Source organism: Puma concolor, chromosome C2 (assembly GCF_028749965.1).
Source record: "Puma concolor isolate L17-30 chromosome C2, mPumCon1.1.hap2, whole genome shotgun sequence".
NCBI lineage: Eukaryota > Metazoa > Chordata > Mammalia > Carnivora > Felidae > Puma > Puma concolor.
This window is the reverse complement of record NC_141675.1, coordinates 134,824,667-134,852,305: the sequence shown is the minus strand read 5'-3', so window position 1 is coordinate 134,852,305 and position 27,639 is coordinate 134,824,667. Positions and strand designations below refer to the sequence as shown.

The following is a 27,639-nucleotide window of genomic DNA, read 5'->3' as shown; positions in this document are numbered from 1 at the left end:
TGTGTACACACAAACACATATCCCTCAGATACCAGAAACTACTGGAGAAAGAGATATTCCAATACACATGATTATAATTTAATACAAAATCTAAAAAAATAATTATATTAATATTTTTCTAATCTATTTTATGCAATATTAGACACTGATTAAGTGGAATTCTATTTGATGTTTATGGATACAATGCTGTGATTAATGTCTGTCATAAATGAGGGAAGAGAATGTCATTGTTTCTCATCCTTTAATAAACTACTCCAAACTATTATGAATTTGAATGCACTTTCATGTTTTTTTAGCATTACACCATAATATCCATCTTTTTTGTGTGTGTGATTTCAATGGCTTCTAACTCAGTAATTGCTGCTCCTTAATTTTGATTGTTGCTTTTATTTGATCTTTGACATGGAGACAAGAAAAAATGTACTTGAGTTGTAGTTCTATGAATAATAGAAACAGTTATGAATAAGATCTTGTCTTATGAATAAAACATCCATGTTTTATTTGTAAACTTTGGCATCTGTTTTAAGTGTTGTTATTATTATTATTATTATTATTATTATTATTATACACTTAAGTAGTACTTACTATATGCCAAGCATGACTCTAACTGATTTAAACATATTTACTTTTTGACTTATTTCATTTGATAGTTGTGCAGCATATATATGAAAGATTATCACATAACTACAAATATAGATTGATAAGCAAGGTGAAGAATTATAGGAACAATTCTAATTTATAATTTTTTTCTTAAACAATTAAACAGAAAGCATGAATTGAACACATCTGTGTTGTGGTTTATAATCAGTCTTAAAATTGACCATGAGCACAATTAGTTCCTGAAATGTACAAAGGTTGTAGTTACAACTTTCTACACTTGCTCTTCTTTTATTTGTTGCATTTTGTGCTTCTTGTATGACATTAATTGAAGATGAGTGCTCCAAAAACAACCAAAGCTTAAAAAGTTACCTATCCACTCGGTACTCACTTTAAAAGACAGGCAGTTGGCCTGTTTTCCAGGAGCGACTCAAAAAAAAGGCAACTTGACTAAAGAGGCTTCTACTAAGCAATCCCAATTCAAATGTTCTTTGATAAAATTCAAACCTTCAAAGTTTAACTACATACTTTGAAGTGCACTCAGAGCATATTGGAAGAAAGTGCAGGCTACAGAATATTTTTTAATCTATTTTATATAACTAAGTTACTCAAAGAAGAAGAAAGCAACATTCTTTTTTTGCTATGGTTTCCAGGCAGTTTCCAAAAGCTTTTCAGGGAGAATATGATACAAGTGTGCCATCATGAGGTAACAAAGGTGATGTTTCTTAATATTTCAAAAAGAATAATGAATGCCAAAGTTAGACACATAGCTTTAAGCCTATATAATGATAATTGATAAACTTAAGTAGAGGGAAATATGTAAGATGAGTTCAATAATCAGAAAATGTACTACGCCTATTATTATTTGGTCTTCAATGTCATGGAGTTAATAATGTTCATGGTAAAGTAATGTCAGTGCATCTCCAAAAATAACCGTGGAAGTATCATGTTAGTGTAACAATTTGTCCTAAAATAAGTTACAAGGTCATGAATTCTTTTTTCCAAGTCACTATAAATTAATGGCATGAGCCTTGGCATTAGAACTGAATTAATTCTTTAAATTTGCCTTAAGTACATATCAGACTGCATTTTTAGTTTTCAACGTCATGGAGGTTTTGTGTTAAGTGAACTTTAGTATCAACAAACCATCCATGTCACTAACTTTCTTAAGTCTCTAGATGCTCATTTTTCATTTTTATTGGCTCTCTTCGCTATTTGATTTTTAAAATTAGCATTATATTTATCTTGGAAAACAAATTTAAAGCCTTTGTGGAATAAATGTGGACTAATCAATCAGTTAATCTATCCTTATCCAGCTAGGATTCAGGCCTATAAGTTGTTTTGTTCATCATTCATCCTTAATGATGGTGAGCCCAAAAGCCTAGTGCACTTCACCTCAGCACCAACCTGATCATCTAATAGCATAATTTCTATGTGAAAGCTTGTGTCCATCAATCTACATTCCCGAAAAATTAATTTAAGAGAATTCTCTCTCTATGAAATTGACCCTTGTGCACTCTCTCTCTCTTTCTTTTTTCTCCAGCTGTGAGCTCTAATTCTAGTATGTGTTATTAATAGAGTCACATTAATGTTGACTTCCTCACATAGCTTCCTTTTTTAGTCTTTAGTTATTTAGGTCTTATGCAACTTATAGCTGACTGTAGCTGAACCAAGAGTTTTTAAAATTGTTTTTCTCTTCTGATTAGAATGGAATCAGCAGGAAAGTTCGCTTTTTAGCTGACCTATGAGAAGGAAAGATGCTGACTCACAGCCTTTAGACCAATGTTCAGACCTATTTGGAAGTTGTCAACCGTCTCTATAGATTGTTTGCATGCCTCTGTATGTGTGCACAATAGACCTCGGTGGATGGGCATAGATCATGTTTGTTTTATATATCCTGGAGAGTTCAGTGCCCTATGCAAGCGCACAACTAGTAAATATTCAGCCAGCAGAGGGAGCTCTCAGTAGGTTCTGAGAGCATAACTTTCAGGAATCCCCTCCCATTACAGGCACCTTTCAGAGAGCTCAGTAAATGCCTGATATTATTTGACAGGCTCATTTATCTCCCACTCAGGATTTTTTTTTCATGCTGCACCGTAAAGCACTATGCAGTCTAAAAAGTCATAATCCTGAACACCAGTTATCATACTTATCCATGGCTGGGTTACATCTATTTTGCTGAAAGATTGTCTTGTGTAATATTAGGTTCTCCAGAAACATCCTGAAATTAAATGAAAGAATGTATGAGAAGGCCCCTAGAACAAGTCGACACCTTGAAATAATAATATTTTGGCATTCTGAACATTTCTATTATAAGTACCTCAATACTATCGTGGTTTTTGGTTTTTTTTTTTTTTAAATGCTTTCAGAATATGCTTCTTAAGAATACTCTTAACAGTCACATGCAAGAATTCATCAATGATCCTTTAGACCAGAACTGGATGTGCAGATTGCCCATTCCTACTGAAAGTCAGCAAATTCATAGCACACTGGAAAAATTGATCATATTTCTAAGGATAGGCTAAGTACTATGGTAAACAATCTTCGCAATTTAAGATAGTAACAGTTTATTTATCACATCCTGATCCAAGGGGCTGCCCTCTGTGTAGGCATCCAGGAAACCAGCTCCTTTCTCATCCCCTCTGTCTCTTGTCCTCCCCTGGATCCTTTGCAACCCACTGACAGACAAGGAAGACTGTCTCAGAAGATCTTTTTAGGAATCACATCTGGAAATAAACATAATGAGTTCCGCAACAGTTTCATGGCCAGGATCTGTCACATGGCCCATTATTGGAAGTGCAGCCTAGTGATGGACCCAGAAGGGACTGAAAAAGGGTGTGACAAACCTACAACTATCCTGCCACCAGGGACATAACTCAGGTTGTTGGAAAACTTTGAATTTTGTTGTACAACACAGAGCCGCTGATCCACCTCCCAAAAGTGTAGTGAATGGGTATGCAGAAGTGAAGAATTCCTAAAATGTTTCCAGATTTGCGAGTTGGTTTTATAAATTCTTAAGCCAGAAGGAAAATTCCTTTTTCCTTCTATCTTTTTTGCTTCTTTCTATTTGTCATAGAATTCTATTGCAATGTGCCCTATTTTAATTTTAAGAACAGTGAAAATGATGGAATTTTTTTTAAAAATCCTGTTTCTTCTCTTATTTACAGTTCTGCACACACATGCCCCCCCTTTTAAGTTCAAAGAGTAAATGATAACATCACCATAGCTGTATATATTGAGGTATCAGGTAGTATACCCCTGTATGCTCAGGAGTAAGAATGCCTGGCTTTGAATTGTCACTAATAATCTGGGAAAACTTTTGCCAGTTACTTAACCCCTCTGTGCCTCACTTTTCCCACCCATAACTTTGTAAGGTTGTTGTGAAGATCACATTAATACATACATAACACCTTTACAATAGTGGCTGGCACATAGTAAATACTCCACCAATTATAGCAGTTACATTTTAGGACTGTCAAGATTGATTGCTCATCAAATATAAACTATTTAAAATAACAGTGGACTTGCTTGCACTGCCTGTAATCTTGAAGTCCATATGCTTTTTTGACAAAGTGATTGGAAGGCTCCATATATCACCTAAAATATAAGCTGGCACTATTTTCACTTTTCTAGTCATTGAAGCTAAGGGATTAATTGTCCCATTTATTTGGCATGGTTTGCAGAGAGTTGAGGGTGAATGAGACGTTTCCTTTTACAACTAGAAAATTACTTAAATCTGCATTAAATAATCAGATATTTTGCTGTTTATTTTCAAATCATACAAATTATCCTTAATCATCTTTATTTGCTCCAGTAAGAATTACAGATAAGGAGATTCAGTTCTCTCAACAAGTCACAGTACTCTGCATTTCCTTTCCCAGATCTCCGAAGATTTTTCAGTGCTTAATGCTTCTATCTTAGATTATCTTTTCAGTTCTCCAAGTTTGTTGCTTATTTGTTGTTTTGTTTTTTGTCTTCAGCTAGGAATCAGGTTATCAAGTTATAATCCAATGCAATTAATTCCTAGCTCATTGTTTTTAAACAGACTGAGTCTTACAATTTACAATCTTACACTCTTACAATCATAAAGTGATTTCTTATGCTTTTAAAAAAATACCAAAAATAGCAAAAAGCCAACCAAAAGCAAGAGAGTTCTGCCAAGATTTCTATATGCTGTTTAATTTGTCAATTGTTTCCTTTGTCCATATAAAATATTTGTTGTCCTATAATAGCTTGTATTTAATTACTTGACAGAAATGTTGTATAATGTTACAATGAGATTTTCCACCCATTAGCTTATTCTAAGTCTCACGTTCTAAGAGCAGCAATTTAATTTTAGTAATTTTTTTTAATCTCCCTATCCTCCATTCTTCTGGCCTATAAGGAATTAACAACCTACCAAGAGAAAAAGGACACATTCTAGGAGTAATTATTTTAAAATGTAGTATCAAGAGTATTAGGTAAAAAGTATATAGAAAATAATCTAAGAAAAATTAAAGATTGTGAAAAAATGGCTTTTATTTTTTAACACATAGTATGCATTGTAACTGTAAGGGGAACACAAAAGTTAGTGAGGTATGGTTCCTGGTTTATGCCTTCAGTAAGATTTTAAACTAGCTGGAAATGATTCAGATATAAGTTAAAGACAACTAATAACACGAGACATCAAAGAGAGTATATGAAGTAAATATGCTACAAGAATTAAAAGAAGAAAATGAGTAGTCATGAAATGCAGAAGACATATTCAGGAATATTGAATGACAATATTGAGATAGCAAATTCATACAAAAGAAGCAAGAAGTTTAAAAGATGGGTGGAATAGATCAGATGGATGGAATTTGCTACAGGCCACTGGCACCACATATATCATTTGCCTGGCCATATTGTGATCATTTTCAGGAGGACATAGCACAGAATGCATATATTTAAAATTCACCCTCCCTCCAATTTAATCAGGAAAATAAGACCAAAAAATAGTAGCTATTTGTCTAAATTAGGAGTTTATAATTCAAATATATTTATTTCCTTAAAAATGTGAAAAAATAGGGGCACCTGGGTGGCTCAGTTGGTTAAGTGTCCTACTTGGGCTCAGGTCATGATCTTGCAGTTTGGGAGTTCGAGTCCCACATCAGGATCTGTGCTAACAACTCAGAACAGGAAGCCTGCTTCGGATTGTGTGTCTCTCCTCTCTCTGCCTCTCCCATGCACTGCTCTGTCTCTCTCTATCTCTCAATAATAAATAAACATTAAATAAATTTTTTGAAAGGTACTCACTTTAAAAAAAAATGTGACAAATACTAAAAATGCAGTTTAGGTATGAGCATTTAGAAGTAAAATGCTTTTCTAAAGGAATCTATGGTGAGTTATGAGCAAGTATATGAAAATTGGCAACAGATTTTAAACATGAGATCTGATCTACTCCTATTGGATCATTTCAGTCATACAGATTCAGTCATAACTGTTCTGTGAAGGGTTCATTAGCCAATGTGAATCCCATTTCACTTGATAAAACTTTCCAGGACTGTTTTTTGTCTAACACGACTTCTCATTTTTTTTCCACAGCCACAGTTTGTGATGGCAGGTTTTTGTTGACTGGAACTTCTGGGTCCTTCCAGGCTGTTCATTACCCAAAGCCTTCTAAATCAAGTGTTGTTTGCCAGTGGATTATACGGTAATATATCATTTTCTATTCCCTGTTGTTAAGTCATAAAGTCTTTCCCTGATACAATAAGTCTTACCACCTATTGTAGTCTATTTTTTAACAATCATTTTCACTGGCTATGAAGCAGTCTTCCCAACTGATAACCTGTCCTAGAAGTTTCTCTCTCATTCTTCAAAAAGGTGTTCTATCCTATGGGTAATACTGTCTAATTAATGGGGCCATCGTAGGATTCTGTGGCAAACTTTCCCCCCCTTATGATTGGCACAAATCAAGGGTTGCCAAAGTGAACAGCACACATTTACATCTATATACTGCAATATATAATATTTCCCATTACTTGCATCCTGGCCACCAAGGATTCTTTTCTCATTATGCCAGCATCTATATGAAAATGTCCTCTGATGTGATTTAGTCATGGCAGATTAAGAGTTGGGGACACCCTCTATACACATCCTACTAGACAATAGTAGCTAGATCTTGAATAACACTAAGATCAGTTAGCATGTCAAATACATGATATTGACCTCCAAGCTCTTAATTCAATCCACTAATTCAATCATTATGATGATCCAAATAATTAAACTGCTGAAGACTGATTGACCTCAATGTTTATCTAAGCATTTTGCACACAGGAGCAGTATCTGATGTTCCTCCCAGATTCCAAAGGAAAATAATTTGTACTCAAATAAATAAAAGCAAAGCTGAAATAAACTCATTATAACTTTTTAAGTTCAGTTTAAATAAGTTAATGAGCAATATAAATTAAAAAAAAATCATCTTAAGCCACTGATCGTTTTTCTCCACAGAGCATGAAGAATAAACATTCTCTGGAATTCACTTTGATAAATGACATTCTAGTTAGTTCATTTCTCTTAACAGCTGGGTAGGACTGTGGTTTCCCGATCCAACTTGCTGTATAATAGTTTTAATCATTGTCATGACTCACTAGAAAACTAGGAGAATCAACATTACTACTGATTAAAGAAGGTTATAAGGCAATGCCAAACACATTCTTGCCAACCATGTATGATAGAAAATGGTTCCATAAAGATTCACAGTGTTGTTTCCTTGTGTAGACATACCCCAGAGATAAGATGGGATATGAAGGGAAATTCGTATTTCCCTTCAAATTCATGAAGGGAAGAAGAACATTCTGTTCTCTTTAAATAATTTCTATTTTGGAGTTCAGCCACATGTAAGATATGTTTTCATGCTCTAGACAACATGTTACTTGTATGCCAAAGATAAGATTTTGTATTCAAAATGACAGCTCACTTGTCAAGTGAAGAATTAACCAATTTGGGGGATATTGTTTCTAATAGAATCAGATCAAATTTAAAAAGAAGCATTTATAGGGGCGCCTGGGTGGCGCAGTCGGTTAAGCGTCCGACTTCAGCCAGGTCACGATCTCGCGGTCCGTGAGTTCGAGCCCCGCGTCAGGCTCTGGGCTGATGGCTCAGAGCCTGGAGCCTGTTTCCGATTCTGTGTCTCCCTCTCTCTCTGCCCCTCCCCCGTTCATGCTCTGTCTCTCTCTGTCCCAAAAATAAATAAATACGTTGAAAAAAAAAATTTTTTAAAAGAAGCATTTATAAATGGCTATTAGCATTGATTACAAGTAAAATGAAAAATATTCTATTCCTTACTTAAAATGTCAGCAGAAAGGTTTAGAAAAATCTTAAATTACTTTCTCTGAAAATGGAAAGAACATGAATCCTAAATTATTTCTTCATGCAATCTTTGAAATTTTATTCACACCAAATAAATATAATTTAATTGTTAAATTTAATTGTTAAATGCTTAATAAAACTGGATCAAACTTGTAGGAGAGTTTATAAGGAGAACCCAACAAACTTTTGCCATAGTAGTAATATCATTTATGTAACAATCAAACTATGTTAATTAAGGATTTGTATGGTTCTATTCTTTTTTACTTTTTTTCCATTACTTATTTTTTAAAACCATTTTTAAGAAATACACCGTTAGTGCAGCAATGATTTCCAAACCCCAAAGGACCTAAAATGTTACCCTAAACACTGCACTTCAAGATGAAATCATGAATTAATTAATCATATAAACAACCTAAGTATTTTGTTTTTCTTCTTGAAACTGGTTACTACAATGGTGATACATTGTCTTTGATAGTTTGTTTTTCCTAATTATGATCAAAGGGGGTCATAAAGATAATCATGTTTCCTATAAGCTTGAAGACCATTAAATGGTGGAGAAATGTTTAAGATGCAATTAAACTATATTTTAGTCTAGACCAGCCCATCGTTGGAATTATATTAAAACTACATTTAGCAGAGAATCAAATATGAAGAATATGAGCACCCGAGACAATCTGTATGAATTCAAATCTTCCCTCTACAGATTCAAAATATGTGATCTCTAGCTAATAACTAAATCTCTTTGACCCAAAATTTCTACATCCTTAGAGTTCAACATCTCTAAATTCAGAGGCCAAAGTCATTATTAAATGTAGTAATGAATGTAAAGGGCTTAGCCCCATATTAAATTATCAAAAAAACTGGGCTTTAAAAAGATTAGCTATTGATACAAAAATACAAAATGCATAAGTTATATTTAGAAAAATACCCATTCCCTTAAAAATCAAAAGATAACCATGTCTACATTTTATTTATTTATTTTTTTAATTTTTTTTTCAACGTTTATTTATTTTTGGGACAGAGAGAGACAGAGCATGAACGGGGGGAGGGGCAGAGAGGGAGACACAGAATCGGAAACAGGCTCCAAGCCATCAGCCCAGAGCCTGATGCGGGGCTCGAACTCTCGGACCGCGAGATCGTGACCTGGCTGAAGTCGGACGCTTAACCGACTGCGCCACCCAGGCGCCCCAACCATGTCTACATTTTAAAAAACTGATATTATATTTTCTAATTAGTCTTCTATCTATAAATGACCAAATTTTTATTGCAAGTTGGCTTTTCTGAGTCAGAAGAAATACTCACTAGTTTCTCTCTTGTACCTTCAACTTTATACATAAAGAAAAGTAAAGGAATCCTGAAAGCAAAATTTCCTAAGGAGTTTCTCTTGTATCTCTCAGCTTTATAGCTTAAAAATAACACATGAAGGAAAATTCATTTTATTCTTCCCTAAAGACATCAAAAGTTCAATTAAAAAACTAGAAATCACTCTGAAGCCTACTTCATTTCTTCTTCCCATGTCTTCTTAAACTTTGACACTGGAGTCCTGAGGTCGCACTACCAGGCTCACTCACCCACCTCTAAACTGACCTAACCGAGGCAGAATTTGTATAAATGGCTGCCACCATTTGCAAGATCACATAAGAACTGACAAGATTGCATATGTAGAAAATCACAAAAATACACACACACAATCTGTTAGAACTAATAAAATAAATCAACAAAGTTGCAGTATACAAAATTCATATAAAAAATCATGTGTGTTTCCATACACTAACAATGAATAGTCCAGAAAAGAAATTAAGGAACAAACCTATTTACAATAGCACCAAAAAGAATAAAGTACCTAGGAATAAACTTAACCAAGGAGGTTAAGACTTGTACACTGAAAACTACAAAACATAGTTGAAAGAATTTAAAGAAGACACAAATAATGGGAAGACATCTCATGTTCGTGGATTGGAAGACTTAATATTGTTAAAATGTAATAATATATTAATGTCCATACTACTGAAAATGATCTATGGATTCAATACAATCTCTATCAAAATCCTAATGCCATATTCTTACAAAAATATTAAAGAAAGAATTCTAAAATTCATATTAACTCATAAAAGACCCTAAATAACCAAAGCAACCGTGAGAAAAAGAACAAAGCTGGAGGCCTCATACTTCCTGGTTTTAAAATACATTACAAAGCTACAGTAATCAAAACAGCATGGTACTAGCATAAAAACAGGTACATAGACCAATAGAACAGAATAGAGAGCCCAGAAATAAACCCACACCCTATGGTTAAATGATCTTTGTTAGGGGTTCCAGGACTACACAAGGGGAATACAACAGTCTCTTCAACAAACAGTGTTGGTAAAACTGGATATTCACATACAGAAAACTAAAATTGGACCCTTATCTTACACCATGGAAAATCAACATAAAATGGATTAAATACCTAAATGTATGACCAGAAATCATAAAATTCCTAGAAGAAAAGATAGGAAATACATCATTCATACACCAGCCACATACCACACATGAATCACACATACAGCACACAAATACACATAATATTCACACAAGACACATACCACACACACCACATATAAACAACACATATACAACAAACACCACAAATACAACACACATACCTATTGCATGCATCATACACAAACACCATTTGGAATACCACACATATCACACACATGAGACACACTCAGTACACACATACATACAAACACCATATTCACCCCACACATAAACAACAAATATGCAATCAACACACATACGACAAATCCACCACACCCATATCAACCAAATACCACACAATCATATCTCACATACATAAAAAAAAGTAGAACTCTTCATAACATTAGTCATCACAGTGATTTCCTTTAGTTGCGTAGACAACTAAAGCAAAAATAGACAAGTGGCATTATGTCACATTAAAATCATCCCACACAGCAAAGGAAGAAATCAATAGAGTAAAAAGGCAACCTATGGAATGGAAGGTAATATTTGCAAGCCATATACCTTAATAAGTGGTAATACCCAAAATATATTAGGAACTATTACAACTACATAGCAAAAAAACAAAACCAAACAAAACAAAAACCAAATATCTAATTTAAAAAAATGGACAAAAATCTCAAATAGGTACCTCTCCAAAGAAGACATACAAATAGTCAACAAACATGTGAAAAGTTGCTCAACATCAACAATCATCAAGGATATGCAAATTAAAATCACAATGATTAAAAAAAAACCAGAATGTTATAAATTTGGTGAGGAAGTGGAGGAAATAGAACCATGTGCACCGTTGATAGAATGTGAAATGGTGTGGTAACGATGGAAAACAATACAGAGAGGTTCTTCATAATTTTAAAAATAGAACTACTGTACGATCCAGCAATCCCACTTCTGGATATTTATCCAAAAGAGTCAAAATCAAAATCTCTAAGAGATATTTGCAATCCCATGTTCACTCCCACTGCAGCATTATTCACAACAGCCAAGGAATGGAAACAACCTCAATGTCCATGACTGAGGAATGAATAAAAAAATTGTGGTACATACATACAAGGGAATATTTTTCAGTCATTAAAGGAAGGAAATCCTGTCATATGCAACAACATGGGTGAACTTTGAAGATATCATGTGAAGTGAAATAAACTTTTTACAGAGGGGCAAATACTGCATGATTCTATTTATATGAAGCATCTAAACTATTCAAATTCATAGAGACAGAAAGTAGAATGCTGGTTTCCAGGGACAGAGGGAGGGTGAAATGGGGAATTACTGTCCAATGGTATACAGTTTCAGTAACACAAAGTGGAAAAAGTCCTAGAGATCTGCTGTACAACATTGTGCTTATCGATAACAGTTCTGTATCATAAGCTTAAAAATTCATTGAGCATCAATCTCATGTTATGTGATTTTTAAATCCCAATTAGAAAATACATCCAAATTTTAGAATGGATAAAGAGTTTTGACAACTTGTTAAGAGTGTAGTAACCTATTTTTTGCTTAATTTAGTGTAAATCAAGGACTCTCCATTAAACTGAGCTTCGATGACTTTAATACATATTATACAGATGTATTAAATATTTATGAAGGTGTGGGTACAAACAAGATTTTAAGAGGTAAGTTAAAACAAATATACAATCCATTATCAAAATGAAAATATGTAGTAAACTCTTTGAAGTGATGTGTTTTGACTTTGATTTTAAACTGAATATGGACTTGAAATTTAAGTTACTGAAAGGAAAAGGCAAAACTGGTTTTCATTATAAAAATGAACAATTTAGTTCCCTATGTGATCAATCTTCTTAGTAGTAAAATGGTTACTACTTCACATTACCCTCTTCTAACTATTTTTTAAAATAAGATGGAATTTTCCAAAGAAATATAATTGTGTCTTTGGCTACTATCTTTGTTTGTTTCTCCCCATTAAGCAAAATTCAGACAAACCTCGAAAATCATTGTTCTCATTTTCTCTAACATTGCATTGGTTATAAACTCACAGAATGTCTTCCTATTTTCAACATGCACTCTACTATTCAGTCTTTTGCAAGACTATTATGAATACAATGAGTAAAACAATGGCTACCCCAGGATGTAGGCTCATTAAATGATAGGTATAGGTGGTATTGTCCTTTCATAACCATTGTCATTGTATACATGGACAGTAATAGAAGCCGAATAGAGGGCGGGGAATTCACTAATATACATGTGCCCACTCTACTCTGTCTGGTCCAACCGTTATATGGGTAGAAAGACAAAAAGCTACTCTTGCTTCTATTATTGTGACCAAGATTTAGCCATTATTACTGTGGCATGAGCAATACCTGACAGAGCCAAATTTTTAGTTTTATAACTGCTTAGTTTGTGTGTTTCTTAGAGGAAATTTTTCAATAAAGGGATGCATCTTTTCTTTTTATGAGTATATAGTGTTGTGCAGCTAATAATTAAAAACAAAAATATAGCTTTTTCAAACCATAAATATGTATAATAATTTGAGGTTTTCTAACACTTAGGAGAAGAGACATTTCAATTAACCAATTAATCACTACTAGTGCTCATCATACTGAGTGGTATAATATAGATTGATGAATCAATTTTTGATAGAATAATAAATTGACGGATGGACAGAAGGATGGATGGATGGATGAACAGATCTATAAGTATATAATAGTCATTCATTTTTTTTTTTTTTGTAGCTTCTCTCTGGGAAACCAATCCTGGCACAATTAGGGTCTTTTCCAATCAGGTTACTGCCACCTTCCTTATAGAATCTGATGAAAATGATTATATTGGATTTACTGTGACATATACTGCATTTAATAGCACAGAGCTTAATAGTAAGTATTGTTTATTATTTAGCCTTTGAATTTTAAGATGCTTTAATATTGTAATGGAATTTTAAAAGTAGCAGAATTTAAAGTTTTAGAACAATGTCATAATTTGTTTTATTATGCAGGTTCTTTAATGAATATCTCATGTATAGCTCTCTCTCTTTGATACTTAGGAAAATTGAGAAATTAGAAAATAGTTCATGTTCTTCAAAAGAATCAAATAATCAATTCCAGAAAAATTACAAAGTTTCATATATGTATACACACACATATGCATAAAATTAATTCTTAGAATATTCCAGAATATTGACCAATATTCTGGGTAAACCAATAGAGATCAGATGTAAAATTAAAGAATACTAAGAAAAAGAAGCTTGCTTTGCTAAAGGCCTACTGGGATATAGGAAGCATATTAATTTAAGACAGTTGGCAACAAAAAGCTATTTTTTTCAACTAAATGGAATGAAACAGAATGAAGATGAATTAAAAAAGACTATGTGCATGACAATTATAGATATACAAGACTATATAAGACTAGATTATTTTTGATGCAATCGGTTACAATTAGTCACACTGTGGGCTAAATTTGAAGTATTTTCTTCCTCTTTTTTTAATTCACAGATTATGAGAAAATTAACTGTGATTTTGAAGATGGCTTTTGTTTCTGGGTCCAGGATCTAAATGATGATAACGAATGGGAAAGGATTCAGGGAAACACATTTCCTCCTTTTACTGGACCAAATTTCGACCATACTTTTGGCAATTATTCAGGTATAATTCATATTTAATTCAAAATCAAAGGGAAGCTGGTGTTTTCTGCAGTTTAATGTGAACAGCATTAAATTAAAAATAGTCTTTTCAGATTTTCTTTTTTAAAAAAATCATGGACTAACAAATGTTTTGAAGTGAAAATGGTAATCAAATAGGCCAGCAAATGAGAATATTTCAAAAGATACATTATTTTACCCCGTATATGCATGAAATATGGAAAAGTACACAGAGGCTATTCCAGATAAGACTTAGGTTGTTGGGAGGAGCCAAGATGGCGAAACAGCATGGAAGTTTTTTGTGTATCTCGCGTCCATGAAATACAGCCAGACCAACACTAAACCGTCCTACACACCTAGAAAACTGATTGGAGGATTAACACAACAATCTGCACAACCTGAACCACAGAATTCAGCAGGTACGTGGTGTGGAGAGGTGAACTTGGGGACAGAAGCCGGCGGCAGGCAGGGAGCGGCGCTTGCAGGTGAAGAGAGGACGGAGACTGGGGGGAGGGGAGCATACGGGAAAAGCACCCTTCCCCAAAAGCAGCTGGAGAGAAAGTGGAAAATTGGAAACAACCACAGGGACTAAACTAAAAAGGGAGAAAGGAGAAAGGAGAGGGTTTAAATTCCATTAAGACTGTAAACAAGGGGAGCGCAAAGGTTGCAACTCCACAGCTCCATACCTGTAGGTGCTCGGGTGAAAAGGGCGAATCCCCAGGAGCAGAACAGGGTCCAGGGGGTTCTCGGACCACACGGAGAAAAGCGGTTCCATTGCTGGAAGGACATTTGGTGGAGACTGTTGAAGCCACCTGGTCCCAGCAGATCCCAGAAAACGGCCACATTCGCTGGTGCTGGAACAAGGTCTTTAAGGGTGAAGCCTGGTGCCAGATGTGTACTGTGATTTCCCATAATCCCTGAAATGCTGCTGCTACACTATCGCTTGAAGTTTTTCTGGGCGGGCTGGCACCTGGCTGCAGTCTCGAGAAACCGGCAGTAGCAGGGTCCCGCAAGCGTTCCTGGGTGCAGCTGGCATTCAGCCATTGCTCGGTGAGACCCTCCCGCAGAGGGGCGGAAAGGGTCAAAGCCGCAGTCTTTCAGAAGGGGCCGGCAAAACAGCCACATCTGAGACAAAACTCGGCAGAGAGGTACGGCCTGGGGCTTGGTCACGGACAGTGAAGAAGCAGGGAGTGGATGAAACCTAAAGACAGAGGATGGGTGCGCGATTGCTGATCCGGGAGAACAGTTCCGACACTAGAGACTGGATACTTGGGTGACACAAGTTTCACCTATCCCGCGCATGCGCATATGCATTTACCAGTGCGGCAACAATCCACCCCAGTAGGCTAGCAGCGCCATCTAGAGGAGAATGGAGCCATTACACTGAGCCCCACCCAACTGGACCAACCTCACTCTTCAAGAACACAAGTCTCACCTCCTACTTAGTTTAAGGACTATAAAGTGGTACATAGTCTGACTTCTAGGGGAAAATGAAGTAATTCCAGTCCTATTTCAATCTGTTAGCAGGTCCTTCTATTCAATTTTCTTTCTTTGTTTTTTTCTTTTTTTTCTCTTTTACACTACTTTTTCTTGAATACAGAAAGAGAAAAAATTCATTTTTATTTTCAATTTTTATTAAAAATATTTTGCTTTAATTTTTTAAATGTATTTTTTACTTTTGTGTAAATGTTTTCAAATTCTATCTTACTTCCATCATTTTATTTTAGTCTACTTCAGTGTATTCACCTTTTCAAAATTTCAAACGATTTCCTTTTTTTTACTTTTTCTTTTTTCTCTTTTTCATTTCTTTTCTTTTTCATGAATGCAAAGACAAAAACTTCATTTTTACTTTTGATTTCTATTAAAAATATTTTCTTTAATTTTTTTACTATTTTTTTGCCTATGCAATTTTTTTCAAATTATATTTTACTTCCATCATTTTATTTTAGTCTGCTACAGTGTATTCACTTTTTCAAATTTTCAAACGATTTTTTTTCTCTTTTTCATTTATTTTCTTCTTCTTGAATACAGAAAGAGAAAAATTCATTTTTTATTTTTAATTTTTATTAAAAGTATTTTTCTTCAATTTTTTTCTACTATATTCTTTACTTTTGTGTAAATTTTTTCAAATTCTATTTTACTCCCATCATCTCATTTTAGTCTACTTCCGTGTATTCATTTCTTCAAATTCTCAATTTCCTTCCCCCACCTTTTTTTTCTCTAATCTGTCAAACCACTTTCAACACCCAGGCCAAAACACACCTAGGATCTAGCATCATTTATTAGATGTGTGTGTATATGTGTGTTTTTAATTTTTTAATATTAGTATTTTTTAATTTTAATTTTTTTTTTTAAATTTTTTTTCAATGTTTATTTATTTTTGGGACAGAGAGAGACAGAGCATGAACGGGGGAGGGGCAGAGAGAGAGGGAGACACAGAATCTGAAACAGGCTCCAGGCTCTGAGCCATCAGCCCAGAGCCCGACGCGGGGCTCGAACTCACGGACCGCGAGATCGTGACCTGGCTGAAGTCGGAAGCTTAACCGACTGTGCCACCCAGGCGCCCCTTTAATTTTAATTTTTTAATTTTAGTTTTTCTACATCATTAATTCCTTTTCTCCCTTCAAAATGACAAAATGAAGGAATTCACCCCAAAAGAAAGAGCACGCAGAAACGACAGCCAGGGATTTAACCAACACAGATACAAGCAAGATGTCTGAACCAGAATTTAGAATCACAATAATAGGAATACTAGCTAGAGTCAAAAATAGATTAGAATCCCTTTCTGCAGAGATAAAGAAGTAAAAAATAGAATGAAATAAAAATGCTATAACTGAGCTGCAATCACGGATGGATGCAGAGATGGCAAGGATGGATGAGGCAGAACAGAGAATCAGCGATATAGAGGACAAACTTATAGACAATAATGAAGCAGAAAAAAAGAGGGAGATTAAGGCAAAAGAGCACAATTTAAGAATTAGAGAAATTAGTGACTCATTAAAAAGGAGCAACATCAAAATCATAGGGGTCCCAAAAGAGGAAGAGAGAGAAATAGGGGTAGAAGGGGTAGGGGAGCAAATCATAGCAGAAAATTTTCCTAACCTGGGGAAAGACACAGACATCAAAATCCAGGAAGCACAGAGGACCCCCATTAGATTCAACAAAAACCGACCATCAACGAGGCATATCATAGTCAAATTCACAAAATACTCAGGCACAGAGAGAATCATGAAAACAGCAAGGGAAAAAAAGTCCCTAACCTACAAGGGAAGACAGATCAGGTTTGCAGCGGACCTATCCACAGAAACTTGGCAGGCCAGAAAAGAGTGGCAGGGTATATTCAATGTGCTGAATCAGAAAAATATGCAGCCAAGAACTCTTTATCCATCAAGACTGTCATTGAAAATAGAAGGAGAGATAAAAAGTTTCCCAGACAAACAAAAATTAAAGGAGTTTGTGACCACTAAACCAGCCCTGCAAGAAATTTTAAGGGGGACTCTCTGAGGGGAGAAAAGATGAAAGAAAGAAAGAAAGAAAGAAAGAAAGAAAGAAAGAAAGAAAGAAAGAAAGAAAGAAAGAAAGACTAGAAATGACCAGAGAACACCACCAGAAACTCCAACTCTACAAACAACATAATGGCAATAAATTCATATGTTTCAGTACTCACTCTAAACATCAATGGACTAAATGCTCCAATCAAAAGACACAGGGTAGCAGAATGGATAAGGGAACAAGATCCATCTATATGCTGTTTACAAGAGACCTACTTTAGACCTAAAGACACCTTCAGATTGAAAGAAAGGGGATGGAGAACCATCTATCATTCTAATGGTCAACAAAAGTATGGAGTAGCCATATTTATATCAGACAATCTAGACTTTAAAATAAACACTGTAACAAGAGATGAAGAAGGGCATTATATTATAATTAAGGGGTCTATCCACCAAGAAGACCTAACAATTATAAACATTTATGTGCCAAATGTGAAAGCACCCAAATATATAAATCAATTAATCACAAACATAAAGAAACTCATTGATAGTGATACCATAATAGTAGGGGACTTCAACACCCCACTCACAGCAATGGACAGATCATCTAATCAAAAAATCAACAAGGAAACAATGGCTTTGAATGACACACTGGACCAGATGGACTTAACATATATTCAGAATATTTCATCCTAAAGCAACAGAATATACATTCTTCTCCAGTGCACATGGAACGTTCTCCAGAATAGACCATATACTGGGACACAAATCAGCCTTAAGTAAGTACAAAAAGATTGAGATCATACCGTTCATATGTTCAGACAACAACGCTATGAAACTTGAAATTAACCACAAGAAAAAATTTGGAAAGGTAACAAAAACTTGGAGACCGAAGAACATCCTACTAAAGAATGAATGGGCTAACCAAGCAGTTAAAGAGGAAATTAAAAAGTATATGGAAGTCAATGAAAATAATAACACCACAACCCAAAACCTCTGGGACACAGCAAGGCAGTCATAAGAGGAAAGTATATAGCAATCCGGGGCATCCTAAAGAAGGAAGAAAGATCTCAGATACACAACCAAACTTACATCTTAAGGAGCTAGAAAAAGAACAGCAAATAAAACCCCAAACCAGCAGAAGACAGGAAATAAAAAAGATCAGAGCAGAAATTAATGCTATCAAAACCAAAAAGACAGTAGAACAGATTAAAGAAACCAGAAGCTGGTTCTTTCAAAGAATTAACAAAATTGATAAACCATGAGTCAGTTTGATCAAAAAAAAAAAAAAAAAAGGAAAGGACCCAAATAAATAAAACCAAGAATGAAAGAGGAGAAATCACAACCAACACAGCATAAATAAAACAATAATAAAAGTATATTATGAGAAATTATATGCCAATAAAATGGGCAATCTGGAAGAAATGGACAAATTCCTAGAAACATATACACTACCAAAACTGAAACAGGAAGAAATAGAAAATTTGAACAGACCCATAACCAGTAAGGAAATCGAATTAGTAATCAAAAATCTCCCAAAAAACAAGAGTCCAGGGCCAGATGGTTTTCCAGAGAAATTCTACCAAACATTTAAGGAACAGTTAACACCTATTCTCTTGAAGCTGTTCCAAAAAATAGAAATGGAAGGAAAACTTCCAAACTCTTTCTATGAAGCCAGCATTACCTTGATTCCAAAATCAGAGACCCCATTAAAAAGGAGAACTATAGACCAATTTCCCTGATGAACATGGATGCAAATATCCTCAACAAGATATTAGCCAACCGGATCCAACATTAAAAAAATTATTATTCACCACGACCAAGTGGGATTTATACCTAGGATGCAGAGCTGGTTCAATATCTGTAAAACAATTAACGTGATTCATCACATCAATAAAAGAAAGGACAAGAACCACATAATCCTCTCAAAGATGCAGAGAAAGCATTTGACAAAATACAGCATCCTTTCTTGATCAAACATTCACTCTATTCAGATGACACGATACTCTATATGGAAAACCCAAAAGATTCCACCAAAAAACTGCTAGAACTGATTCATGAATTCGGCAAAGTTGCAGGATATAAAATCAATGCACAGAAATAGGTTGCATTCCTATGCACCAAAAATGAAGCGACAGAAAGAGAAATCAAGAAATGATTCCATATATAGTTGCACAAAGAACCATAAAATACCTAGGAATAAATCTAACCAAAGAGGTGAAAAATCAATACACTGAAAACTGTAGAAAGCTTATGAAAGAAATTGAAGAAGACACAAAAAGATGGAAAAAGATTCCATGCTCTTGGATAAGAAGAACAAATATTGTTAAAATGTCGATACTACCCAAAGCAATCTACATATTCAATGCATCCCTATCAAAATAACGCCAGCATTCTTCACAGAGCTAGAACAAATAATCCTAAAATTTGTATGGAACCAGAAAAGACCCAAATAGCCAAAGCGATCTTGAAAAAGAAAACCAAAGCAGGAGGCATCACAATCCCAGACTTCAAGCTATACTACAAAGCTGTAATCATCAAGACAGTATGATACTGGCACAAGAACAGGCAATCAGATCAGTGGAACAGAATAGAGAACCCAGAAATGGACCCACAAACATACGGCCAACTAATCTTTGACAAAGCAGGAAAGAATATCCAGTGGAATGAAGAGTCTCTCCAGCAAGTGGTGTTGGGAAAACTGGACAGTGACATGCAGAAGAATGAACCTGGACCACTTTCTTACACCACACACAAAAATAAACTCAAAATGGATGAAAGACCTAAATGTAAGACAGGAAGCCATCAAAATCCTCGAGGAGAAAGCAGGCAAAAACCTCTTTCATCTTGGCCGCAGCAACTTCTTACTCAACACGTCTCTAGAGGCAAGGGAAACAAAAGCAAAAATGAACTATTGGGACCTCATCAAAATAAAAAGCTTCTGCACAGCAAAGGAAACCATCAGCAAAACTAAAAGGCAACTGACAGAATGGGAGAAGAATTGCAAATGACATATCAGATAAAGGGTTAGTATCCAAAATCTACAAAGAAATTATCCAACTCAACACCCAAAAAACAAATAATCCAGTGAAGAAATGGGCAAAAGACATGAATAGATGCTTCTCCAAAGAAGACATCCAGATGGCCAACCGACACATGAAAAAATGCTCAACATCACTCATCATCAGGGAAATACAAATCAAAGCCACCATGAGATACTACCTTTCACCTGTCAGAATGGCTAACTTTAACAACTCAGGCAACAACAGATGTTGGTGAGGATGCAGAGAAAGAGGATCTCTTTTGCACTGTTGGTGGGAATGCAAGCTGGTGTAGCCACTCTGGAAAACAGTATGGAGGTTCCTTAAAAAACTAAAAATAGAACTACCCTACGACCCAGCAATTGCACTACTAGACATTTATCCACAGGATACAGGTGTGCTGTTTCGAAGGGACACATGCACCTCCATGTTTATAGCAGCACTATCAACAATAGCCGAAGTATGGAAAGAGCCCAAATGTCCATTGATGAATGAATGGATAAAGAAAATGTGGTGTATATATATACAATGGAGTATTACTCGGCAATCAAAAAGACTGAAATCTTGCCATTTGCAACTATGTGGATGGAACTGGAGGGTATTATGCTACGTGAAATTAGTCAGGGAAAGACAAAAATCATGACTTAACTCATATGAGGACTTTAAGAGACAAATAGATGAACATAAGGGAAGGAAAACAAAAATAATATAAAAACAGGGAGGGGGACAAAACAGAAGAGACTCATAAATATGGAGAACAAACTGAGGGTTACTGGAGGGGTTGTGGGAGGGGATGGGCTAAATGTGTAAGGGGCACTAAGGAATCTACTCCTGAAATCATTGTTGCACTATATGCTAACTAATTTGGATGTAAATTTTAAAAAATAAAAAATAAAAGCAGTTAAAAAAAAAAGACATAGGTTTTTGTCCTAGATTTACCACTAATTATTTACTAACTGGATGCATAGGAGACAATCAACTTTCCTGAACTTTGGTTTACTTTGCCTTTATTTCATTTTCTGATTGTTTATTGCTAGCATATAGAAATACAGTTGAGTTTTGTATATAGGTCTTGGACCCTGCAACTTTGCTGAATTTGTTTACTAACTCTGATAGTTTTTAAAGACTTTCCTACAATTTTCAGTATACAAGGTCATGCTATCTTAGAATACAGATATAGAGATAGATCTCCTTCTTCTGAGGAACTGTCTTAGTCTGCTTAGTCTGTGTAAGCCTCTATGACAGATACCAAGAACACTTGGCTTAAACAATAATTGATTTCTGACAGTTTTGGAGATTGGAAGTCTGTGGTCAGCGTGGCGGCATGGACAGGTTCTGATGAGAACACTCTTCCTGGGCCACAGCCACCTGCCCTGACACTGTGTCCTCACACAACAGAGACAGAGAGTCAGGGAGAGACAGAGACAGAGCACTCTCTCTAATTTCTTCTCATAAGGTCACTAATCCCATCATGAGGGATTCACATTCATGACCAAATTACCCACCTCCAAACACCGTCACAAGATGAGTAGGGTTTCAATATATAAATTGTGGAGACACAAACATCAGTCATAGAAAAAAGACTGTGGAAGAGCTGATTCTAAAGCATGGTCCTGAGAGAAATGGTTGTGATTAGTAAATACCTCTTTATGTGAATATCAGTTGGATTTCAGGTAGAAAGATAACATTGGAGACGATAATAGTTGATGGAGAAGTCCAGAAATCATGGGGAATTATCAGAAGATAAGGAAATCATACTGGGAAGACTGCTCATGAAAACCTTAGAAGCATGTATTTATAATACCAAATTAATCACTGAATGGAGAGTTCAAATCTAGAAGTAATGCATATTTTACAAAGTAAGGAAAATTACAGAAAGGGCAGAATAGAAATTTTGGAATTTAGCTAATTTTCTTAAACAAAATCCATCCAACAATATGACTTGTCAATAGGTTACGGATGAGAATATGGTTCAACTCCGAAAACACGTATTATAATCTGCCTCTAACCTGATAGGGCTCTAGGCATTGAACACACAAATCTCATATCACTACTTATCACCATAAAGCCTGTCTGGAACCTCCAAGTCAAAATCTTTCTTTCTGTTAAGCATTTTAAACACCTCTTTTGTTTTTCCTGTTATGTAGTATTATATTTTCTTACTTATTTTTTTCTTTTCACTACAGTATTCTCTTCAGAAATGAGGAACTTGTCTTTTTCATCTTTGAATTCCTAGTGCCTTCTCAGTGCCTGAATCTAATTAACATGTAAAAATATTTGGATATATGAATGAATGTCTTCAACTCTGACTCAATAAGTAATTTCTGAATGAGTTATTGACTGTGAGAAATTGCTTATAACATAAAAATAACCTGGTGACATGTGCATTTAAATATATTATCAATGCCGGGATGCCTGTGTGGCTCAGTCAGCGAAGTATCCAACTTTGGCTCAGGTCATGATCTGATGGTTCCTGAGTTTGAGCCCCACATCAGGAATCTGTGCTGACAGCTCAGAGCCTAGAGCCTGCTTCCCTCTCTCCTTCTCTCTCTGCCCATCCCCTGCTTGCACTGTCTCTCTCTCTCTCTCTCTCTTTGAGAATAAATAAACATTAAAAAAATTTCTTTTAAATATATTATCAGTGGCCACTTCTATTGCAGACATCAATATTCTCATTTTCATAACCTAAAAAGTAAATAGCTGATTTAATGTCTATTGGGAATGACATCTGGAAAGAGGACATTAAAGAGTTCATTTTCTCAGGGCAAAAATGTATCTGACTAGTCCTGTTCCTTTGGACAATGGCCTCCCTGGAATAACAAAATATGGCTCATCACACTACTTCAACTTGATCAAAATATTGCATAATAAAAAATGACTACTTTTGATCTATTTTTAATCTATTTCCATAGTCATCATTAAAAGCCCCAGTTGAATAATTCTTCCACTCCTTTACTCAAGAAATATTTTTTTGAGCCCCAGTGCCTATTCAAGGCACTCAGTATGTATCTTTGAGTAAAACGAAACCAGATTTTCTGAGATTATGTAACATATATAGTAAGGGGAAAAAAAATTTAATTTAAAAACTTACAAAATAGAAACTAAGCAATCTGCATGACAAATAATTACAATTTGTGGGTATTGTAAATGTGAATGAGTGCTCTGAGAAAATGTAGAGTTTGGTAAGGACGGCGGGTAGGGCAGGTGTGCAGGAGTGCTGGTGTAGACTAAAAGAGGGTGATCAGTTGGATCTCATAGAAAAGTGACATTCAAAAGAAAACTTTATGGAATGGAAGGAATTGACTATATAGATTATTCCAGACAAGGAAGAAGAAGAGCAAGAACTTTAAAGGGAGTATGCCTGACCTATTTGAAAAAAGCTAGGAGGCCAGCATGGCTGATGTGGAATAAACAGGGCCAGTGGAGTGCAGATAATGATGGGTCTTCTATAGCTTTGGCTCTTTCCTTAGTGAAATGAAGAGTTATTGGAGGTTCTTGAGCATAGAAGTGATAGGATTCACACTGGCTCGTAGAATAGTGAATAGAAGGGCAAGAGTGTTGTCAGGGAGACCAGAGGAGAGTTATCACCCCACCCAGAGAAGAGGCCATAGGACTTTCAGATCAGTGGGACCAGATACAGTAAGAAGAGGTCAGGTTCTGAAAGGAAAGGCAACAGGATTCTGCTAAATTAGTTACCAATACAGAGCTCTGAACAAAAATGTGTTCTGTGTAGCTGGCCAATCCCATTAGACCAAACATGTTTAGTATTGAAAATAATGACATGCATAGTATAATACATAGTTACTCTTCTTTGAATAAGTGATTTCCCAGAGCCTGATCTCTATGGATAAATTAGTAATCTGCACAGCTAAAGACTAACCCCAAAGCGATAATCACCCCAGCCCTCTGAAGAAGCCTGGTCTAAAACAGTTAAATCATTTGACCAGTTTTTGTCTTTATTGTAAAAAAAAAAAAATGTCTGTACCACACTTGGACAAGAGTAGTTAGAGGAAAGTACAGAAAGCATTTATATCTATTGACTATGACAGATACCTTTTATGTAGTTGAAGTCTTTGATGTTCAAATGATCATTTTTCTACTTTTATGTCATCATAATAAGAGATAAAATAATTCCACTGATATTTGAAGAATAGAAGTACATTACAGGTGAAAAATGGTTTCAGCTTGCCAACAGATTAAATAACTAAAGAAATAAGATGAAAATGACCACAGTGAAACAGGTTGAATGTCAGGTGAAGATTTTAAATAGTTGGGTCGGAAATGGAGTCTCAAGAGAAAGTCATGAAGCAGGAGTTATTTAAAATGAGACAAGTCAGAGCGGTTCAGAGCCCAGCAGAGGCAGTGGTGTAATGAGAATGGATGATAGGATTTAATAGGTTCTCTCCAACTCTCCTACCAGTGATTTCATAATCTACCAGACATTCCCCGCCCCCCAGGGGCATTTTTCTTCCAACCTGCTTTTTTATGTGTCAGAACATCCTACCTCTGAAATGGAAGAGAATTAAATCTCTCCTGCTGTTCCTCTTATCCATGCAGGGGATTTTTGTTCTTTGCCTTCACTTTAAATGACAGAAAAGTCTAAATGAAACAGATAAACTTTGAATTAACATTGCTTTAGGGAAGAACATCTAAGCCCCTTAACTTTTCGGTTCCTTCTAAAGAACTGTCTCCTGGTAGAGCACCGGCTCCAAATGTGTGCAGTGTGGATGCTCAGAGTTTCTCTGCACCTCTTAGAAGCAAAGGGAGTCAGTGGAAATGGTGGCACTGATACAGGGCGGCATCTTGGGGAGCTCAGAAGTGGTTCCTTTGTTCAGAACATTCAGGGAAAATGAGGTCAGTAACATGTGAAAACTTCAGAAACGTAGGGGTCACAAAAGGGCTAGACAGCTCAAAGCAAGTGTTTCTTTGTTGGTCTTTCTCGGATAAATCATAATTGTTTCTAATGCTTAGGGGCTAGTGTAGTGTAGTGGTAAAACATCATTAAAATAGAGACTCTGAAGCCAGCTAGGTTTAAATCAGCTCTGCCCTTTAGGCAAGGTATCTGTCCTCTTTGCCTCAGTTCCCTCATCTGGGTAGTGGGCTGATGATAATAGGACCTGACTTTAGAGGCATGTTTTGAACATTAAATTGGTTACTATGTTTACAAAAAATAAGTAAATAAATATAATAAGAAAATGGCAAGCAAAAAGTGCTGTAGAAATGCTAGGGATTATAACTATTTTCTTTTCATGTTGCAAAAGCATTCAATAGATAAAAATTGACTGCAGAACTGTTTTCAGTGTTAGGCTAGGGAGAAAAATAGTTATACTGTTCAATTTTCGAAAGTATATTAAGCCTTTTAGATATCTGCATTTCATATAGCACAGATACTTTCTTCTAACATAAGTATGACTTTAGTGTGTTCAAAGTAATATTTGTCTTTATTCCCTTAGCTTTCCTGTGATGTTGAATTTTAGGAAATTCATTAATAGAAAGTCTATTAATATTGATAGACTTGAATTTGAAGCATTCTGTAATGTAAAACTTACAATATTTATCTCCTAGGTTCAGTTAATTTTACATAGGTGCTCACAATCCACAAAATGGTTTGTTTCAGGCTAATTTCCTCTTGAGAGGGATCTCCAAGTTTCCACAAAGTTCTACAGACTGTCCAGCTGCTGCTGTGTCTATATCACATTAGCACGTGTCCAACACTTTTTCTTCTTACTTGAGGTGTTAGGTGTGAAACAGTTAGGTTTGGTTCATGGGGAAATAAGCAGTAAAAGGGATAGAAAGAAGTAAGAAAAACCAAAGCTCCACAAACAGGTTCATTATATGCTTAGGTTAACAAAATAAATTCAATCTTCTGGGTTTTAAGCTATGAGGCTAATGGAAGAGTTCTTGAAGACATTTCAAGAAATTTGTAAGATTTTAGAAGAAATTATCATTTCACCGTAGAAATTCCCATGTGATTATGAAAAATATCTATCTAATCATTCCTTTTGTGTATTACTTTAATAAATTTAAAATGAACAAGTCAAATTGGTGTAATAAGAATAAATTAAGCAACATTCATCTAATCCATATTGAAAATTCAAAAATGAACCAAGTGTATTTTTCTCCCCAAATCTAACAGTTTTAAAGGTCACATATGAATATGAATATAATACACAGTAAAATAGACTAAGTGAGGAACATCTGGGTGCTAAGTCAGTTAAGCATCTGACTCTTGTTTTCTGCTCAGGTCACGATCTCTTCCAGGTCGTGAGCTGGAAGGAGCCCATGTGGTGCTTTACACCGACAGTACAGAACATGCTCAGGATTCTCTCTCCCACCCTCTCTGTCTCTCTCTGCCTCTCTCTCTCTCTCTCTCTCTCTCTCAAAATAAATAAACTAAAAAAAGAAAAGAAAAGAAAAATGGATAAACTAAGTGACATCAGAGAAAGTACATGTGCAACAGACAATTCAAAAGGAGTGGACACATATGATTGGGAGGATCAATAAGCACTTTCTAAAGGAAATGGCAATATGAGCTAAATGATTTCAAAAAATTAGTAAGATTTTGACAAGTACAATCATAAGGAGACGTAGAGGGACAGAAAAACGGGGGAAAAAAGGCCCATATGTCTTAACATTTCTGGGGGTTGAAAAAAATCAAAATAATGTAATTTTGTAGAAGTGCTACCTGTAAATAGATGAATTATAAGAACTATGGCTAGAAAATGACACTGAAGTCATAGTATAGTAGTTTCAACCATCATTGTAAATTTATGTTTGTTTAGTAGGAAATAAACAGATGGTAAATAAGGGACCAATTAGATTGTGCAGAAGGAGGCATTATAGGGCAAGGATGGAGGAGGTGAAGAATTCTCATGGAGAGTTAGAGAACTATGAATGAGACACACTTAAAAATAAATAGTGTCACTGATATTATAACTTAAATTATACCCCCAAGGTATGATGTCCTTATTAGTCCACCTGCTAAGATACTCCAACAGAAATATTGTGTGAACTTCTGGTTTCCATATTCTGAGTGGAACCAGACGGATGTACAGCTGAGAGCTTA

At 35.3% G+C, this 27,639-nt stretch overlaps 1 protein-coding gene across 1 annotated transcript in view; it reads left to right on the top strand.

Moving 5' to 3' along the window:
• Positions 1–27,639, top strand: part of TMPRSS15 (transmembrane serine protease 15) — a 126,553-nt gene that overhangs the window by 31,298 nt on the left and 67,616 nt on the right. Inside the window, exons 8-11 of the mRNA XM_086676348.1 lie at positions 6,160–6,268; positions 11,956–12,062; positions 13,140–13,280; positions 13,896–14,045. Coding sequence (XP_086532474.1) covers positions 6,160–6,268; positions 11,956–12,062; positions 13,140–13,280; positions 13,896–14,045 — 507 coding nt within the window. The remainder of the gene's footprint in view (positions 1–6,159; positions 6,269–11,955; positions 12,063–13,139; positions 13,281–13,895; positions 14,046–27,639) is intronic.